This window comes from Glycine soja, chromosome 11 (assembly GCF_004193775.1).
Source record: "Glycine soja cultivar W05 chromosome 11, ASM419377v2, whole genome shotgun sequence".
In the NCBI taxonomy this organism is placed as follows: domain Eukaryota; kingdom Viridiplantae; phylum Streptophyta; class Magnoliopsida; order Fabales; family Fabaceae; genus Glycine; species Glycine soja.
This window is the reverse complement of record NC_041012.1, coordinates 43,576,653-43,590,702: the sequence shown is the minus strand read 5'-3', so window position 1 is coordinate 43,590,702 and position 14,050 is coordinate 43,576,653. Positions and strand designations below refer to the sequence as shown.

At 31.3% G+C, this 14,050-nt stretch overlaps 2 protein-coding genes across 3 annotated transcripts; one reads left to right on the top strand and one right to left on the bottom strand.

The window, feature by feature from the left end:
- Nucleotides 1–266: 266 nt before the first annotated feature.
- Nucleotides 267–3,424, bottom strand: LOC114376358 (soluble inorganic pyrophosphatase 6, chloroplastic-like). The gene is made up of 6 exons (XM_028334451.1): nt 2,922–3,424; nt 2,004–2,164; nt 1,503–1,603; nt 1,227–1,408; nt 972–1,070; nt 267–527 (listed from the first exon to the last, which is right to left on the bottom strand). Exons 1-6 carry the CDS (start codon nt 3,150–3,152, stop codon nt 435–437), a joined length of 867 nt encoding a protein of 288 aa, XP_028190252.1. The 5' UTR covers nt 3,153–3,424; the 3' UTR covers nt 267–434.
- Nucleotides 3,425–8,883: 5,459 nt separating this feature from the next.
- On the top strand, nt 8,884–12,121 carry LOC114374688 (transcription factor bHLH25-like). Of its 2 annotated transcripts, none has more exons than XM_028332362.1 (5): nt 8,884–9,062; nt 9,323–9,415; nt 9,633–10,181; nt 10,933–11,304; nt 11,569–12,121. In XM_028332362.1, exons 2-5 carry the CDS (start codon nt 9,365–9,367, stop codon nt 11,641–11,643), a joined length of 1,047 nt encoding a protein of 348 aa, XP_028188163.1. In that variant the 5' UTR covers nt 8,884–9,062; nt 9,323–9,364; the 3' UTR covers nt 11,644–12,121. The 2 variants fall into 2 exon arrangements, with proteins under 2 accessions (XP_028188163.1, XP_028188162.1); XM_028332361.1 differs by lacking the exon at nt 8,884–9,062 and adding an exon at nt 9,101–9,203.
- Nucleotides 12,122–14,050: the final 1,929 nt, after the last annotated feature.

The window sequence follows — 14,050 nt, the reverse complement described above, 5'->3', positions numbered from 1 at the left end:
AGAAATTACCATGCTCACAATTTTTTTTTACCAGTTACTTGTATCAGATACATCCATCCACTATTTATATCACGGGAAGTTTATCATTCAATTCTCTGTTTCTGCTTTATCCCCCAACACCAATAATGCCAATAGTTTTAACTTATTGCCGTTTGAATCCTGCAAGTGTATAGTTTTATTCTTTACTGTTAATTAGTCTATTCCCATTCCTAAAATCATCTGGAGTTACTTCATTAGAAATAAACCTGAAAAAAGACAAAATAAAATGTAGAATACATAAGCAAGATGGATTTATTGAACTAATGGCTGGCCAAATGGACATTGATGTCAAAGTTATAACTGGGAAGCTCAATAGAAAAATTTGCTACTTCATAAATAGAATTGTAGAAAATGCAAGCAATGGCATGAACAATAGACATTCCCCCAATACATCTCTACACAAGTGACAACTCTCCTGCAGGAATTGATCTCTTGATAAGTTTATTCCAGGACTCATTGGTCTCTGTGATGACCTTAAGCGCATAATCCTGTTCACCAAATACAAGTTTTAAGAGTTTAGAGTTGAGAATCAACTGAAAAAAATTGAGGGCACGACCAGAACACATTAACACCAAACACCAATAATGATAACACTGCAGAAGATTAACGAATTGCTTTTATCTTTTACATTATTAATTTATGGAAATTTTCAGCCAAGTTCAAGAATCTAACTCAGTGATCATACACAAAGAAGAATATGTTATATCACTTATAATCCTAAAAAAGTCTCCTATTCCCCTGACACCTACAGTAATCAAGGCAACCAACTTATTCAAGAAAAAATGCAGCCTGAAAGACACTATACTCAGTAACCTTAACAATCAACCAACAATTTAAAAGATGTAAACTGCTAAACTCTGTCATGAAGTACACAAACTGAGTAAAGAATTCCGAATGATACTTGATTCAAGATATTCATGCAGTAAAAATACCTTATTTGCTGCCTTGTTGCCAAGTCCAAATTTATTAGCAGGTTTTCCATCAGGTATCTTGTAGTCTCTAAACCAGTCCCTAATTGCAGTTAGAGTTCCCTGGAGACAACCAAAGATTATATAACACACAAAAGTTGCTGATCATGACACCAATTGAGTATCTAGCACAATTAACATCTTAGTGAAAGCAGCTTCAACATAGATTGCTCATGAGAAAGAGAAACATGTGATAACTAGTAAGGTGATAGAACTTACTGGAAAATGCTTCTCAACATCATCAACATCATTTACAAATGGCGCCTTCGGATCATCTAATGAAATTGCAACTATTTTCCAATCAAGTTCTCCTTCATCAATCATGGCTAATGCACCCAAGGGTTTGACCTTGAGAACCTCACCTATTTTCCTCTGTCTTTCACCAATCTCAACCACATCAACTACAGATTAATAAGAATTTTAGACACGTTTGTTGCATTCTTGAGATAACATTATGGAAAAGATGCAAGTCTACAACCATTATTATTGGAATACCTGGATCATTATCTCCCAATGCTCCTTCAACTTCAGAGTTTGCAAAAGATGGATCTTCCCATGTTTGTGGAAGTAAGCCATAGTTCCAGTGTATATTATAGCTGGAGAACAAGCATAAGATATGTTTCAGAATAGGCTAAATATGGAACTAAATCAATCTAGCTACATCAACCAAACCAAAAGGGAAAAAGCCAGAGAACTGTTGAATGAGATGTGCAAAATGCTTCAATTGTTATAGGTAAAATAACATGAAGATGACATCAAGGAAGGAAGGGTAATCATCGAAGGCCAGCAATGGGTACTGAAGCTCCCTGCTCCCAGATAGATTTATGCTATAAATAGACAACAGCGAAGGAGACATACCACAGGACATTTATACCAACAATGTACCATCAATAAAATAATGTAATTAGAAGAAAAAATTATGTTAAAAGTGAACTGCCAAAGATAAATAATGTAATTGAGGAAAAAAAAAGGAACAGTATGAGCTTTGAATCTCACGGATAATATCGGAGCTTCCCCTTTTTTGTATCTTGTTTTATGGGAGTGAAAGACTCATCAGTGGCAACCTCCATCTTTGCACTGGATTCTTTAGGAATCTCGACAATGAAGTTAAAGATATCATCACCTAACCGCAAGGGAATATCATGCCAGGGAGAAACCTACATATTTTACAAATTACTTTCATTAGGTACAAGTATACAGGATCTTAATCGTTACAGGTAGCCCACATAGCAGGAATCTCATTCATTCAACATTACTTTTATTTTTCCTTGTTGAAAAGGCCAATATCTCATTGTAAACCGAGTATTATTACATAACTACCCAGTACTTAGCTTCCAACATATTGAGCAAATCTAAATCCAGAGTCCCCAGAAAACATTGTAACATGTTGAAAGTAACAGCTCACTCGACACCTGCCCTACATTTCTTTTATAAAAGCAGAAGAAATGTCAACAAAAAAGGGAAAACACACACAGAGAAACGAAACAGAATATCTCACAATCAGCTTGTGAAGTAGTATAACAAATATTCAGAATTAGTTAACTTCAGCCAGAACACTATCCATACCAACTTAGCAAGCTATTGATACATCAAAGAAAACACAACGATTACACCATAGTACATTACTCTATTTAACACTTCCATCAAACAAATAACAAGCAAATACAGAGGAACTGAAAATCATTACATTTCAATTCCACATTTCCATTAATCAAATACAGAGGCCACCACCATCCTCTTTCCACTGCAATGATGCGAATAGGAAAAAACTTTGAAGACCCAAAATCGCATTTTTTTTTTCTAGTTGAAAGCAAAACCCACACACACAAAAAAAGAGAAGCTAAAATTTCAATGCCCGTTTAATAACAAATTAGAAAAACAAAACTGACCCAATAAAAAAATACAAAAGGGTACCTTCTTGCCAGATTTGTCAACAAAGAAAACTCTATAATCAAAGGTTTCGGGTTGGCCTTCTTCCTTGACGACAACCAGGGGATTGTAGATGGCTCTGCAGGTGTAAGACCTCCTAGTACGACAAAATTTGAGGTTGTTGAGGGAAAGAGCAGTGCCACCCACAAAGGTTTTCTTTGCAAGCAGAGAGCATGTGGAGTTGCTGGCAATGGTTACTGCTCTGGTGGCCGCCATGGATGATACTCTCTTCCTTCCTTCACTGTGTGTAGAGAAAAAAGAAAAAGAAAAGAAGAAGACTCTGTTTGCTGATAGGCTTCTCGCACTGGCAGTGTCTGTCTGGATCTGGCTTATTCTTTTTTCAGTTGTTCCCGTCACTTAAAAATCACACAATTTTACATTGAATGATAAAATTAAATATTAATAAAATTAAATATTAATACAAACTAACTAAACACCATCGGGACAATTGAAAAAAAGAGAGGACAATTTGTGTCTGTGTTGGGTTTTTATTTATTATTTTTTTTCTGGTTCAACTTTTGTTATTGGATGTCCATTTACAAATTGTGCAATACGCCAATACCACGTTTGGGTTCAAGCGCGTGAGGGACACTGTTCTTCAAAAGGTATATGCTTATGTAAGTTGGAATCTGACCTACATTATTGGCTTCATCCATAGTCTATACTTTTTCGATCATGCATAATTATTAGCCATATCCACAAGCTCAAAAAAACAATTGATTTATTTATTATTTTAGTCAATGAATTTGGATATATATATATTTTTTAATCCTGAAATTTAAAAATATTTTTTTATTGAAAAATTATTTTTTTAATTCCTAACATAATAAATTAATATTTTATGACAATTTTTTAAGTAATTTGTGATAAATTTTTTAACAATTTGTGATAATTTTTAAATATAAATTTAAGTGATTAAAAAATAAAAATTAATTTAATATATAATTAAAAATCGTTATAAAATATCAATTTATTATGTTAATGATTAAAAAAATGTAATTTTCAAATTTAAGAATTAAAAAAATATTTTTAAATTTCAAAAACTAAAAAAAATACATATTTCAAATTCAAGGATTAAAATAATAATTAAGTCAAAAAAATTAATGAAACTATTAAAAAAAAAAGATGACAACATTATGTCATAAATTTTCTTTTTTTAAGTTAAATAAAATTGTTTCTATAAGGAAAAAATATATATATGAAAACCAGAAAATAATAATGTTATAAGGATTACTGGGATCCGTGTAAACAAGACATGATTTTAGATTTTAATAATACTGATGAGATTTTTTAGTTTTTAATAATACCAATTTGACGTGTTGAAAATAACCTTATTTTACATTTTGCCGTACCATATATTTTTTTAATAAAATTTGTCATCGATCGTATACATATATAAACTAAAAGAATTATAGAGACGTTAACTCATTTGCATATTAAAAAAAAAAATCAAACAGAAGAGTGTAAGAATTATGAAGCTTGTGTTATAAATTTAAGCCATAACTTTTTAATATGAAAACATATTCGCTTACTTCATTTCAGTTTGCAATAAGTGAATTAATCTTTATTTAACACTTTTTTTTTACATTTTGTAAATATTTTTCGATTTTTTAAAATTTAAAGCTTAACAAAAAATTATTAGAATTCTTAGGTATTTTTTTTTGTTATTGTGGTATTTATCTTATATGTCATACATTAATTTTCCTTGTTATTTTAAACGTTTAGCTTTAATAGCAATTTATTACCATTTTTAAGCATATTAGTTACTTATGACTTTCGGTTAAATATCTTTATTATATCAAATTTATTGCACATTACTGAAAATAATATGACGGTTTTCTAGTTTTCAATGCACTGAAAACACTCATGTTGTTACACAGTTTATCAGTTCATTCGTGCAGGTTAAAATCTAATTTTTGTTTTTCTATTTTTTTAATATGTAATTTTAATTTTTTTATTTTTTATTTGAGACTCTGAAATGTCTCAATTAAAAAATACAGAGCTAAAATTATTAACTTCTTAAAAATAAAAGATGAATTATCTCAATTAAAAAAATAAAATAATTAAAAACATTTAAAAAAAATAGGTGACGAAAATTGAATTTTATGCTTTGGTGTTTTTCAGCAACAAATGAATCATATAGTAATGGTTATGTATATACAGCGGAATAAAAGGGATTTCTTCATTTCTATTTACATATTAGCGCAACTTTGATTTCTTCATTGGTGTTGCTGCTGCGTGCAATTCAAAGTGTGTATTTTTTTTATGAGCTCATCCTGCACTCTGTACATAAGGGAGTTACATTGCACCATTTATTTGAACATATATATAAGCACCAACCTTGCTATCGGAGAAATATGGATCCACCATTTGCCAGCAAGACATGTAGACGTTGTTAGAGAACAAATTAATTCTAGTTTAATGTGATAGAATAAATAAAATATATGCAGGGCAAAAGGGTTATAAATATAATGTATTTAAAGTGTTTTTAAACAAATAAGCCATTTAAGCTACAACACATCAATTTCAATTGCTTTCTGCATACCCGAAATTGTTTCCGGAATGATTATTCCGAAAGTAATATAAGAAATGCAGGAAACAATTTCGAAAGTGAAGAAAAAAAAAAACACTCTCAATTCCTTCTCCTTCAGGGTTAAAGGGGGGTTTGAAGCCCAAATTCGAAAGACAAAAAAGCCCAACAAGAAAACAGAGAATACTGAGAAAAAGAGAAAAGGACTCAATAAATAAAGTTAAACACTCTAAGACCTTTATAAATCTCACGAAAGAAATACACTCGGACAATAAACCTCTAAGATCTAAACTTGAATCACAAGTTCACACAGATAAAGATTAAAGATAGGTTTAATGTAATTGGATCAAACTAGTTGGAGTTAAGGGGAAATGTTAGAGAACATGTCCCACATTAAGTAATGAGCATAAAGCAAGCAAGCCATGAATCCAATTATCAATGAGCTGCACACAAATTTTAAGGACGTTGTTTATTGCATTTTTGGGGATGGATGTTATTTTTTACGTTTGCTTCTTCAACCATGACAAGAATACGGGCTCTTCCATTGTGAATACTTAACCGAAGTCACACAATTCGAATCATTCAAGTTTCTTGGCAGCAAAGTAGTTATGTTCATTTTTTATTCTAAGATTGCAACTTATACTGGCAGGGTTTATTGTCCAAAAGCTTACGAAATTGTGTATGATTTTGGCCAAGCAATAGATCAAGCAGATCTACGTTGACCACATCGTCATATCCTACATCTGCATTAGCTTAAACTTGTTTATCACTTATCTTGAAAATTAATTTGGTGCACATGTTTGCTTCTCGTTAGGTTGGTTAATCTTTCTTTTGTTGCTTAGTCTTGTGCTTGCAAAGGTCCAGATATACAAGAATTGCATGTTTGTCTTTCTCTCTGTGGAAACAATCATGTATCTTATAAGGAGAAGATTGAAATCCATTAATATCTTTTAAACGTACATAACGTACAAGCATTACACACATATGGTTTCAATTTCTCACATTCAAAAGCAATACGTAATGCATATAACTCTAGATCACTAGATCAGCATATCATTAATCACAAATATTTATCCCTGATCCAAGCACAGGAAGATTCAAGAGTATTAGTTAGAGTATAGAAGCATTAATGCATATAACTCGATATCTAGTTTTATTAAATATTTTTCTATTTCTACCTTGTTTTCACTCTTTCGAGTATATGCATAAAGTTAAGCTTTCTAACACTAATAGCTAGGATAAGGCTACGAAGCACATATATACTTTGTTGATTAGTGTAGCGTTCATTCGTGACTGATTATACGGATACTGGTGCTTAGATACATATGATGGAACCCCGGAAGCAGGGTTACGATGATATTTAATTGGTACCAATGATTTGATTGAAATCGAACTAGTAGGTTGTGGACCATGAAATGGTAGACATATATGTTTTGGCGTTTTGCATGTGGTGGAACCAATTTGCATGGGATTTGATTCGATGGCATTAGTTATGTTGTCAATTATCCCTGATTTCTGGATCAGTGTGGATTTAAATTGTCTTCAATTTGTGTAATTGTATTCTAGACAAATACTGTTGGTGTCTCACACAAGCTCAAGAAGATTCCAAGACTATAAATTGTACTTTGTATAATTTTGTATTTATTTTCCTTTTAATAAATATTTACAAATTTTGATTAGTCTCTTACTTATTTAATGCATAAAAAGAGAATTAGACACAAAAATCATATAACATAAAGATTTAACATATGAAAACCAATTCCTTATTTTGTATTAGGATTAACATATCATTTTTTATGTCTTAAATTTGAAATGATATTAACAATTAAGTTGAACTAATTTCATATCATTTAATATTGTTTCAATAGTCACCAATAGAGTAAAGACTAAGAGTAATGTATAAGCATTCTCTCTGTGCAATCCAATAACACACATTTTACTAAAAATAAAATCATCATGAAAGTACGAAATTATGAACGCTAAAACGAACATGAATGATGATTCTATAATATTTTTGGACTGGTCGGAACATTAATCCTAGTTAGAAGAAAAACCTAAATCACACTTGTCTTTTAGCTTTCATTCAAGTGTTTGTTTTAGTAGACACAAAATTTCTCATCACTTAAAAATCAAAATCAAAGATATATCTTTTTTCAACTTGGTAAGGTGCTTTTAATCCTCTCCCACTGGAAGTAAGTATACAACTTTGATCTTTATTATTTTTTTCTGATAATCTTGATTTTCTATTTAATCCATGATATGATTAAACCTTATGTAATAATTAAACGAATCTAAACATATTAAAAATTTCCTTAGTTTAGACTTGGGATGTGTCATTTTAATTATTACTTTGAAATTAACAAGCTATCATTTTCAACTTACTTTTTTATTTTAAGAGGTGGGAACCGCCAGATGAGAAAGCGAGAGTAATAAGTCCACGTAATGCAGGATTTCTAGAAAAAATACTGTGGCGTAAATAGTTTTCACTTCCAACACATAATAACATCACTATTTCTAAGCCAGCATGCCCAAAACGGGACTCAGCCATTCCCACTGGAATCAGCATTGGCCAGCCACTCTGGCTCCGAGTTTCTAGGATTAACGTCAACTCAATTGGAGAATTATTTGAAAATTCTCACCACCATTATTATTTTATTCCCTTTGATCATAACACTGGTACTATTTATTTGTCTAATTATTGGTTAACTTCTATTCGCACTCCTTAGCTAACGACAAAGGTATAATCTCTACAATTTTGAATATCCGTTTAATTATTGTGTGGACTCTTTAATATGCCGGTTCCAAGGCCCCACACTACACTGAACCTTAAGTCTTTCTCCTCCACACATGCCCTTTGTCAATTGGCTAAAAATTTCTCTAGTCAATGGAAACTTTGTTGTATTTCACCAAAAAAATAAATAAATTTAGAACTGTTCTTTGAAACCAAGTTTTTCATTCATATTTGGAAAATGGCAACTTACCAACTGGCAGTAATTGATTGCAAGCATCGACTTACAATTTATCACACATGCTTGCACTATTTTAATTGTTAATGGGTTGTCTAAGAAGATCTTGCTCATCTGTTATGATTTTCAATGATCTTTGACCCAGAGAATGGGTAATTGAAGAGGAAGGGTCTAAGAAAGTAACTTAGAAAATAATGAACAAAAGGGTAGAAATGAGTTAGGCAAAATAACCTTTGAGGTATAAGACGTGGCAAGGGACCACATGCTGATGAACTATACTTTGAGGTATACTTTGATTTGCAAACCTATCATCCAAATTTCAATGTCTAGTTGGTGAATAACACCGCCAAAGTCCACAAAACAACAATCGGTGGGGGTATTAATTCGTCAGCATGAAGGGGTCTCTAAAATATAAAATGGGATAATTCTATTATCCTTGGTTGAAAATAGGCTTCTATTGTTGTGTATAAGCCAATTCACATCAACAACCCGTGAGCATCACAGTGCAACTGTATTATATGTTTGAATAAAGTGGGGTAGAGTATACAAAAGGAAATACAACTACGAAATATATAATCATCAGCTTCTGTGGTGACCAATATGATTGAAAGATGTCACATCTATTAATCAGTAAGCTTCTTCTCCATCTTGGAACTATATTTTTAAGATCTTTACAGTTATAGTATATGAATGCAAGTTCCAAAGAATTGTTCTCACTTCAGTTGAGATATGATTGATTTTAATGCATGTACATGGGATGTTGTACTTTTTGTATGTGGCTTTCCTTCTTCCATGAATTTGATAATGGTCATTCAGCAAATATTACTATTAGCTAGATGAAATGTAAGTACCAAAACTAACCAGCTTTTGCTTCTGACTTCTCTTACAAGGATATATTAATTAGGTTGATAGCTTCAGCTGTTTTTCATTTCATGAGGACTTCTCATATGGAGATTTCATCAATCAGAGGGTTGCCTGAAATGGTAAGATACATATCTCTTGTAAGTAATTCTTCTTGATTAGAACTAAGGTAAATAAAATGTACACTATGGAATTTGATGGTGGATCATTTATTACATTGGCAATGACTAGCTATATTTTGGAATCATTTAATTTATGGAGATTAATATTTAGTTAGGAAAAACATGGATATACTTTATTCTTTCTGTCTAGAGAGTATAAGGTTTTCTGATTTTGCAGGGGATAATAGAGGATCCTAACTTCCTCCATCACTGGCAGTTAAACTCTATTGATACAACTAGCCTAACAGGTGCTCCTTTTGGAGAGATTTTACAAAAGCACTCATTCTCTGATAACTCAAATTTCAACCCCAAAACATCCATGGAAACATCACCAACTGGAATTGAAAGACCTGCAAAACAGCTCAGAAATAACAGCTGGAATCACAACAAAAGTCAACAACAGACACCAGAAACACAATTTGCTTCATGCTCAAATCTTCTTTCATTTGTTAATTCGAATTACACGAGCGAATTGGGACTAGTGAAACCTAAGGTGGAGATGGTGTGTCCTAAAATCAACAACAACACTCTCGCAGACATGTTGATCTCTCAAGGAAACTTAGGAAATCAAAACTATCTTTTCAAGGCTAGCCAGGAGGCCAAAAAGATTGAAACACGTCCTAAACTTTCTCAACCTCAAGACCACATAATAGCTGAAAGGAAGCGAAGAGAGAAGCTCAGCCAACGGTTCATTGCTCTATCTGCTCTTGTTCCGGGCCTAAAGAAGGTACCAAACAATGTTGTTATTGCTCTTTTTGTCATTATGATTCTCAGTATACTGCTTCTGTCTTTCATAAAGTTATATTTTTTTTATGGGCAAATATTAGTTGTTAATTGTTAGTTTTTTGTTAGTATGGGATCGAATCCATAACCTTTTCTCCCTTAACCACTCAACCCATCTTATATCTCCTTGGTAAAGCTATATGTTGAACACATGTCGGAGTTTCCAGTCATAAAAAACCAGCTAAATACAAGTTTATCAAAACATTTGTTTAACTAGTTGTGTAATACTGATTTATTCATGATTCATGTTGTCAAAACATATATTTTTCATCTTAGCCTCGTAAGAAACTACAGAAGATTCTGATATCTTCGTTTATTGTTTTTTCATCAATTTGATTGGGATAAGTATCAGAAACCTTTTTGAATGAAAGACAGCAAAGCTCTCGAATTAAATATGTAATATTGTATGCTAGTAATAGTAATAGTTTTTGTTGCTGCTGCAGTTATTATTTTTGTCCATCCTGTTGCTATTTGTTTAGGATATGCTTGAATAAACTTCTAATTACTTATGGGAGACATATAAGTTGATTTTAGCACATGCGAAAAGCTCAATTTATTTTACCTTCTTATTTTTTTTTCTTTCCTACGTAGTTGTGGAGAAAATCATCTAAACAGAACCTTATTAGGCTGTGACTCTTTTAACCTGATACCATCTTTGAAGTCTGTCTTTTGTCTTTTCAATTCCCTACCAACAGATGGACAAAGCTTCTGTTCTTGGAGAAGCTATAAAGTACTTGAAGCAAATGCAAGAGAAAGTGAGTGCTCTTGAGGAGGAACAGAACAGGAAGAGAACTGTGGAATCTGTGGTAATTGTGAAGAAATCCCGGCTATCTAGTGATGCTGAAGACTCTTCTTCTTCAGAAACCGGTGATACATTTGATGAGGCACTACCTGAAATTGAAGCAAGATTTTATGAAAGAAATGTCCTCATAAGAATACATTGTGAGAAGAATAAAGGAGTCATAGAGAAAACAATCAGCGAAATTGAGAAACTCCATCTAAAAGTCATCAATAGCAGTGCCTTGACATTTGGGAGTTTCATCCTGGATATAACAATTATTGCTCAGGTAAATTCTGCACTTATTCTATTGGCTGAAACCTTAGTTCACACAAACCAAGTCCAATCTATCTATCTATGTATTTATATTGAACTAAGTTCCAATATAGCAATAATAACACCTAAGGTGGTTCAAATAATTAAAAAAAATAAGTATTCACGTGTGATACAAAAAGCTCAATTGGTACGCATCATGAGTTGTTGTTTTTCATCATTTTGTTCCATTTAAAATATAATTTTCTGTCAATAAGGGAATTATTTCTGCAATTTGCAGATGGATATGGAATTCTGCATGACAGTGAAGGATCTTGTGAGAAGTTTACGCTCAGCCTTTTCATATTTCGTGTGAAGAAACTCGTTATGCATTCCGAAAGGTTCATGAAGAATAGGAGTGCAATCAATTATACCAGTTCATATAAACTATTATCAAGTTTAAGTTCTTCAATAATAATTATGTTTCCAAGGTCTGCAATGTCTGCCATCTACACCATGTTTGCTCTGAGGTTCATTTATGAAGAAGGGTTTTTTCTAGCGATCTTTTCTTTTTGCATGGTCAACTTGTTGACAGTGTTATTGTCACACACCCTACTGTTTCAAGAGTGAATGTAGAGCTTGTTAGGCATTTTTTGGCAGAAAGTTGAAAAGTTCAACTAGCTGTTTCCCATCTATTTCTTACCTAAATCTTTAGAAGCAGGCCTTTGTTGAGTGACTTGCTATCTTTTCTTTTTTTTCAGGTGTTCTTGAGTTACTTTCTTATTTGAAACAAAATATATGCTTGTAAAAGTTTGGTTGAATTTGGTAGTGATGGAATAATCGTACTTTTTGTATATCTTGTGTATATGTGTTACAATACACGACATATTGCATGGCCTCAACATGATATTCTGCAAAAGCCAATAATGCTACCAATTTAAGCATATGTAAATTGTAGGTGGTGGATTAAGCTTTATCTCTCTCGTCATTCCATTTAAGCTTTTACAATTACTTAAAATTGATTGTAAAGTTTATTAAACAGTGAGTTACACAATTTTGTAATTTGTAATAAATTTCAATATTTAAAAAATGAGTTGTTAGCATTTTTTTATATCTTACATGTTTAAAGATTGTTTATAGTCCAAAGTCTAAACTACTTAAATTAGTGTATTACTAACACTTTTCTTTAATAAGTTGATGCGTGTTGTTTGATAACTAGAAAGAGATTCGAACAAAATCGATTAGGGACAATTTCTAACATCGACTACAATGGTACATGTGCATTTTACCAAAGAAAAAAAATATTCATTCACATATTTTTACCCGAAAGATTCATATTTACACAAAAACCATTCTTGTATTTATGCACTACTATGAGGCTTTACTAGTCTTTTGTGTATATATAATTATTAAGGTATTTGGTAGCTGATAACTAGGCTTTTTATTTAGGCATGCACGTGAGAGATCTTCAATATTCTAATAAAAGTCCCACAAAATATGCATTTTTTTACGATCACAAAATATGCGTATTTGATTCAAGGAAAACACAGATATTAAGTTTTCAAGGTCCTCATGACCTTATCCTTTATGCTACCAAACCTATGTAACATTACGATACAGTTCAAATACTTATATTTTGCCTCTCTTACTCTTTCCTTTTAATCAAATTCCAATTTTGATACTTGCACGTGTTTACAAAATTTAAAACCTTTCGTAAGATCTCACCCAGCCACCAAACAAATTTGCACAAGAAAATTTATATGACTTCAAATACTCTATTTAATGTTTATATTATCTTTACGCTTGCTTTGATATACTAAAGTTTTTTCTGACAGATTTGAATTTGAATCATATATGATGTATTATCTTTAAGTGTAGAATCGACTTCCACCCAACGTGTAACCAGAAAAAAAAAAAACAAATAGTACTGATGTCGTTGACCATGAATTTTAATTAAGATACTGCTCTTGAAAAATCTAAACTGATCCTTATTTATTAGAATATTAGTGCCTTTTGAATGGTTCGTCATTACTTTTGTTCTTTTGTGTGTTCTGGTGGGTCTACTAAGTAGTACATCATGCTTAAATATTTTGGTTGATATAGTGAAAAAGAGAGAGAATATAATTTTCCTTTTTGGTGTGAATCTGAATTTATCAATGACTTGAAAGAGAAGTGGCATAATAATATTTACTTTAAATATTAGTATGAAATTTCAAGAAATTGAATTTGTCTCTTCTCCCAACGAGGCACACAATAAATGATAAAGATGTTCAAATTCAAATCGATCTAAAATAAAAATTAAAAATTATTTAAAAAATTAAAAATTAAATCAAATTGATTCTTTTTAGATATGTTTGGATGATTTTTTCTCTCGACGGATTTGTTTTATTTTATTTATGGTTTGTATCTTTTAAATTAAACTAAACCACTATACTTAAACTAGCATTTTATACTACTTCAGTGTTTATGAGTTTTATGTGTTTACTACTTGAGTTTTACATTGTTATGTATATGAATTTAAATAATGTATATCACTTTTTTGAGACAATTTTTTAAGATATGTTTGATTTAAAAATTGATGAAAATTTGTCAAATTTTTATTATAGAAGATTTAATATATTAATAAGTTTCGTCATTGTTCTTATCATTTTTTAATGTAATTTAATTTAAAAATTGAAAAGAAAGTAAATCAATTTTAATGAAATAATATTTTATCAAAAATTAAAAAAATTAAATCAAAACACACAATAAAATATTGATTTTCGTTTGACTTGAATTTTATT